The sequence below is a fragment of the Podarcis pityusensis genome (genome assembly GCF_964106645.2).
Source record: "Podarcis pityusensis genome assembly, chromosome: 14".
NCBI lineage: Eukaryota > Metazoa > Chordata > Lepidosauria > Squamata > Lacertidae > Podarcis > Podarcis pityusensis.
In genome coordinates, this window is record NC_138039.1 from 4,934,647 (window position 1) to 4,941,283 (window position 6,637).

At 48.5% G+C, this 6,637-nt stretch overlaps 1 protein-coding gene across 2 annotated transcripts; it reads left to right on the forward strand.

Moving 5' to 3' along the window:
• Positions 1-327: 327 nt before the first annotated feature.
• PSMG3 (proteasome assembly chaperone 3) lies at positions 328-5,671 on the forward strand. Of its 2 annotated transcripts, none has more exons than XM_080981316.1 (3): positions 328-584; positions 3,350-3,580; positions 5,250-5,671. In XM_080981316.1, the coding sequence occupies exons 2-3, from the start codon at positions 3,365-3,367 to the stop codon at positions 5,400-5,402; spliced, it is 369 nt and encodes a 122-aa protein (XP_080837442.1). In that variant the 5' UTR covers positions 328-584; positions 3,350-3,364; the 3' UTR covers positions 5,403-5,671. The 2 variants fall into 2 exon arrangements, with proteins under 2 accessions (XP_080837442.1, XP_080837443.1); XM_080981317.1 differs by lacking the exon at positions 328-584 and adding an exon at positions 690-805.
• Positions 5,672-6,637: the final 966 nt, after the last annotated feature.

The following is a 6,637-nucleotide window of genomic DNA, read 5'->3' on the forward strand; positions in this document are numbered from 1 at the left end:
AGCTTGTTTAGCTTATTATAGTAAATCCGGCACTGACTCTGGGGGAAAGGCGAGCGCAAATGAATCTTAACACTAAAGAGACGCCAGACCACGAGAAAAGCGAAGCGAAGGAAGCCCCGCTCCACGCGGCTTGCACGCTGCGCGGATCGGAGAAAGCGTTTTGGACATGCTCAGAGGCCCTCTCGCCCTCCTCGGCTTCGGCTCCGCCCAGGAGGGGGAGGAGAAAGGCGATCCGAAGAAGAGGAGAAGGAGGCGGCGCCGGAGAAAGAGCGAGGGAGGCGGGTTTCCGCTGCGTAAAGAGAAGCGCGGCCGGCGCGGCGGCGGGAGCGCAGCGGAGGCGGAGGCGGAGGCGGAGCGGACTCGGTCTCGTTTCCCTTCCCGGCTTCCCTCGCCTTCCCAGCCCGGGCTGCGCAGGAGAAGCCTCGGTCTGCGGCCCCGATCGCGGGGACGAGGCCGCGCGGCGCTCCCGGAGCCGAAGAGTCCGGCGCGAGTCCACCGGCTGAGTCCCGGGGCGCGCTCGGCGGCCCCCTCGCCAGCTCTCCAGAGGCGCACGCGTTTGGCTAACCCCGCCCCCCAAATCCTAGGTAGGTGCAACGGCGAAAGAGCAAATCTGCAAAACAGTCCGCGGGTTGGCGTTGCAAATGGCTAAAAATCCCAGGCCGTCATTGTATCATTCTGTAAATGTCTAGGAAGGCGCAACATCCTGGAGGAAAAGGGAAGAAGCAGCTCTCGAAACAGCGCTCCGCCTCCCGACCAGCTTCCTTGCAAACTGCTAGGATTAACTCCGCAGATGCTAAAATTCTAAGTAGGCGGTAAAAAGAAAGAAAGAAAGAGAACCAGCAACTCCTCCTTCCAGGTTGCCTTGCAAACTATAAAAGTGGTGGTGAGAAAGCTCTACTCCGGTGTAGCCAGCCCACAGGATCCAGCCTTCTTTGCCCCCCCAGTCCCACGTGTAATCATTGCCCTGGCTAGAAGGTCCCAGGTCTGTTCCCTAGGGAACGCTTTTCTCAGAGATAAACTGAAAAAGCACTTCTCAGGGTTGTACAGGCCTAGTGGACTTGCCTAAAGAAACAAGTTTTTAGCAGGTGCTGAAAGGAGTTCAGAGAAGGCAGCGATGTTGTGCCCATCAGCTGCGCAGTGTCAATAGGCCCTGCCAAAGTGTATGTTGCTGCCACACTAAAAGATTGGTTTCTTGCAAATGCAGAACGGCTGTTCTGTGGCACCGCGTAACAGTGCTAGGTCGGCAGTTTGAAGCTGTCAAGGGTGTAAACTGGCTCCACGTCACTAAGGGCGTTATATACTAATAGTCTAATAGTAATACTAATTTCTAATAGTGTTAGAAACTCAGATATATAATAACCTAGGCGCCAAATGGCTCCCTAAACCAGGGTTACAGTCGTCAAAACAGAATACCTCATTGCCATTTTTGAGCAAAAAGGCTTGATAGTTGTATTTTTCAATACGACTTTTTGCTGCCGGAAATTCGTTCTGATTGTGTAGATAAAATATCACCAGTAGAATTCTAGAAGATGTGTTGCTAGTGTGTGAAAATAGTCAAGATCCAAGGATCCCCAGGTTTGCACCTCCACATGGTGACGATGTATTTATTTATTTATTTATTTATTTATTTATTTTATTATTTATACCCTGCCCATCTGGCTGGGTTTCCCCAGTCACTCTGGGCGGCTCCCGACAGAATATTAAAAACACGATAAAGCATCAAACATTAAAAACTTCCCTAAACAGGGCTGCCTTCAGATGTCTTCTAAAAGTCAGATAGTTGTTTATTTCCTTGACATCCGAAAGGAGGGCATTTCACAGGGCGGGCGCCACCACCGAGAAGGCCCTCTGCCTGGTTCCCTGTAACTTCGCTTCTTGCAAGGAGGCAACCACCAGAAGGGCCTTGGAGCTGGACCTCAGTGTCCGGGCTGGACAATGAAGGTGGAGACGGTCCCTCAGGTATTCTGGGCCAAGGCCGTTTAGGGCTTTCAAGGTCAGCACCAACACTTTGAATTGTGCTCGGAAACGTACTGGGAGCCAATGTAGGTCTTTCAAGACTGGTGTTATGTGGTCTCGGCGGCCGCTCCCAGTCCCCAGTCTAGCTGCTGCATTCTGGATTAATTGCAGTTTCCGGGTCACCTTGAAAGGTAGCCCCACGTAGAGCACATTGCAGTAGTCCAGGCAGGAGATAACCAGAGCATGCACCACCAGAGCTGGACCTCTGTGTCCTGACTGGACGATGTGGGTGGAGACGCTCCTTCAGGTATACTGGGCCAAGGCCATTTAGGGCTTTAAAGGTCAGCACCAACACTCTGAATGTCAGGCACCATCCTGGCACCTGGGCATCGCATTTTGCACCTGGCTGATTTCAAATGCTGCTAATAGTAGCCCCTTGAACCTGGACCGGTAGGAAGTCAGCAACCATTGCTGATCTTTGAGCAGAAGTATTAAATGCTCACGGGGTCTCACTCCTGCCAGCAATCTTGCTGCAGCATTTTACACTATCTGTGGCTTCTGGGCCAAGCTCAAGGGAAGCCCCATGTTGTAGGGGTCAGATGGGATTACCATGAGGAATTATAAAATATACATCAAGCCATCGTGTCCACGATGAAGACATTGTGTTGACTGGGTTTGATATATTGACGATAATTTCTGATTAAATCCCATAAGATTCTACATTCATGCCCTTTTCATGCCCTTTTGACTCTACTGCCCATTCCTCTCTTCCCCACATGTCACGTACACAGCGTACACAGCAGTTGCTTCGCCAGGCAGGCTTCCTGGGCCATAAAGATAGTAGGCAAGTTTTTTGATGTAGTTTTCTTATAGATAATCTTAAAATGTTAATCTTGGAGCCAGGAAACAGATCTCACATGAAGGTGGTAGTGATCTGGTCCGCCTGGCCATCCTTCTTATCATGTGTACTGATTGTTTATGACCTCCGGGGTTGCTGTATTCGCTCCTTTGTAGTATTCATTCATTTACCCCAAAAGTATGCATGGATAACTAGTGTTTATAGTTTAACTTCGTCCCCACTTGAGGTTTGTTTGAATGCTCAGAAGAAATGTGATTGGTTCTTACAAACACTCTGTAAAAAGCTTTTTTGTGAATAAAAACGGCCTGGGCCAGGGGCTGCACATCGGACAGGCACAGAGAGACACGATTATACACACCCTTCCCAGAGTCTTGCTGGTTCAAGTCTCTGTGTGTATTCTTATTAATCAGAGTTCAATCCTTCCTTTACTTTGTGAACGCAACACCATGTCAGGTGTGCAGCCGGCGGTTTGTTCCCTGCCGGTTGTGAGGTCCGAGCAAAATAACGTTCCCTTGTGGGTTTTGTTTTTGCCAGTTGAAAGATATCGCTATGGCCGCAAGATCCATTGTGGAGTCCAAGCAGGCTGAGGAGGTGGTGCAGGGCATCCCGACCGAGGTGGTGTGCACAGCCTTCGCCAACACGATCCTGGTGGTGGTGACCCAGTACGGGAAGATGGGGACCCTTGTCTCGGTGGAGCCGAATGTGGTGGCTGACGGCATCAGCAGCCCTTTGCTCACCACAAAAGTCCTGCTTGGCAAAGATGAGGTTTGCTCATTCATTCTTTCTTCTGCAATTCTGTCCAGAAAAGCACACGGTCCCTGCCCACAGGCTTGTCAGCCTTAGTAGACACGACACAAAAGGAAAAAAGATTGGGGAGGGAAGAGGAAAACTGGAGGTTTGTTCATTCTTTCTTCCGTAATTCTGATCAGAACAGCACACGGTCCCTGCCTGCAGGCTTATCAGCCTAAGTAGACACGACACAAAAGGAAAAAGGAATGGGGAAGGAAGAGGAAAACTGGAGCCAAATTCTTGCATACCGTTGAAGCAACCGGCTGTGCTGCATTTTCATGACAGCTGGTGGCATTTACCATTAACTGTGGTGAAAATGGGCTGCCTCTTGGGCCCCTGAGAAATATTCAGGTGACCCAAGCCTCAAGGAGGTGGCTTGGCAGGGGGTTGGACTCGATGGCCTTTGTGGTCTCTTCCAACTCTATGATTCTATTGATGTCGTAAGGTAGCCCTCGGCCTCCTAGCTGAAAACTGCTAGACCACATGGAGATGTCTGGATACCAGTTTAGCAACTGACATCTCCATCTGGCAGCCTGGCGTGGCTGCAATTTTGTGCCTGTCAGCTGGTCTGTGGGGCAGCACGGCGCCAACAGACACAACTATTTTGGTGCCCTGCAAATCAGCTGGCTCGCACAGCACCCACAGAGGCAAGTCTCTTGCTGCTGCGCTGTCCCGCAGACCATTTGCTTTGTAATCTTGTAAGGAAAAAAAGTGCCTGGCATATCGCTGTGGGGACCGTAACCTCGATTTAAGGTGTGTGTGGCGATCACACAGGGTCCCCCGACGTTTAACGGTCTATTGATCCCTGTGCCAGCACTGTGCTCGCTTCCCCGCTGCCACCAACCAGTTACTCTCTAGTAAAACACTTGAGTCCAGTCAGTTGTTAAAAGTGAACCAAAAAAAAACCAAAACAAGTTTATTTTACAAACATTAACAAGTTTATGGTTTCTCTGATAATATTCCTGTCAGTACAGTGGTGCCCCGCAAGACGAATGCCTCGCAAGAGGAAAAACTCGCTAGACGAAAGAGTTTTCCGTTTTTTGAGTCGTTCCGCAAGACGAATTTCCCTATGGGCTTGCTTCGCAAGACGAAATGTCTTGCGAGTTCTTGCGAGTTTGTTTCCTTTTTCTTAAAGCCGCTAAGCCGTTAATAGCCGCTAAGCCGTTAATAGCCGCTAAGCCGCTAATAGCCGTGCTTTGCAAGACGAAAAAACCGCAAGACGAAGAGACTCGCGGAACGGATTAATTTCGTCTTGCGAGGCACCACTGTATCTTAACTTTAGTTTCTTTACCAGCCTATACCTTCCTAACACCTTCTGGCTGATTATCTCAACTGTTTGACTGACTCCTCTTAACAAATTCTCTCACTCTCTCACACCAGACTAGCCCAACCCACAGACTTATCTGTCTCTTCCAACTCCAGACTGTCTTCTCAACAACTCTAACTAACTAAAAAACCCTCTGTGCTTAAACCTTATACACAGTTAACTCTGCCCCCTGGGTTCCCACCGGTTAGACATTTTACAATTAGTTAACCCTTTCCCTATGAGCCCAGTATGATGTCACACACCTAGGATAGCAAACACCACAGTGTCATTTGACTCCTCGAATTTATATCTCGGTTTCTAACACGGGTTGATTTCCAGCCCCTCGTCCACATCTGTGCCAAACATCTGGCGACGCCGGTCTCTCAGGAAGCTGGGAACAAGCCAGTTCTCCTGGCGTTGGCCTTGAAGGACAAGAGCGTTGAAGGGATACGGATCCTGCAAGAGGTGATTGGCCGATGCCGGGTGTGGTGAGATCCGACCTGCAACGTGGAAGACATCGACTCGCCAGAACTGTTTGTCTTTCCTCACTTGAGGTATTTACCTCTTTCAGATGGGCCCGGTCTTGGATGTGCCTTTCCTACAGAGACAATAGTTGTTGTTGTTGTTTTAAAAAATCCAGTATAGCAGACCAAATAAGCAGGACACGAACACTGCAAAAGGTTTGCATTCGACACAGCCATCTTGCGTTCCTGATCTGCGATGAGCGAGTCGGTTGCAGCGCAATAAATTACCTCCACAAAGATCCGTTTCGAAGCTCATCTGTTCTTGCTGGGCCTGTATAAGAGATTTGTGAGAAAGAAGTCAAAACGGCTTTTGTTATTTGTGAAACGTGTATATCACCTTCCACTCGAAGATCGCAGGGCGGTTCACAACATAAAAAAATACCATATGGGGAAACACAAAATAAATAATAAAGCAGACCAATAACCCCCATCCCACAAACTCTCTTCCCCCTTAGCTGCCAAAATAGAATAATACAGTGGTACCTTGGTTCTCAAACTTAATCCGTTCCAGAAGTCGGTTCCAAAACCAAAGCATTCCAAAACCAAGGCGCGCTTTCCCATAGAAAGTAATGCAAGATGCATTGATCCATTCCAGACTTTGAAAAATTTAACATGAGTTTTACTATCTAACGAGACCATGGATCCATAAAACGAAAGCAATAAACAATGTACTGCAGTCACACAATCAATCAGTAGCTGAACTGGGTTCCAGACAGTCACAAAAACAAAACAAAAAAGCCGAAAAAATGCAAAATAAATAGCAAAAGCAGACAGACCTCAGTGGAACACTCAAATCAGAAGCGTAACACTCAAAACACAGCACGTTCGGCTTCCAAAGAAAGTTTGCAAACCGGAACGCTTACTTCCGGGTTTGGAGTGTTTGGGTTCCAAATTGTTTTGAGTACCAAGGCGTCTGAGAACCAAGGTACCACTGTACTGTGTTCTATTATTGTTAAGATGAAGAAACCATTCTCTTACAAGATACCTGGCCAACAGTTACTGTGTTTGATGCTTCTTATTATAGTGCAAAGAAACTTATCAAATTGATATCCCTGTTATCTTGGTGTGGGGGGCTTAGTAGCATTTTCCAAATAACTGAGCTTTCCTGAATGTTCAGAGCTCCTATTTCTCCACTGGGTTGATGGATTTGCTGCGGATCTGCTGCCCTCTTGTATTGACTCCCGCAGCGATCGCTAACTGCTG

Bases quoted from the DNA above. Each gene is read 5' to 3' on its own strand.
- PSMG3 (XM_080981316.1), top strand. From the start codon at position 3,365: ATGGCCGCAAGATCCATTGTGGAGTCCAAGCAGGCTGAGGAGGTGGTG. The intron at 3,581-5,249 runs GTTTGCTCATTC...GTTGATTTCCAG, and splicing joins TCCTGCTTGGCAAAGATGAG to CCCCTCGTCCACATCTGTGC.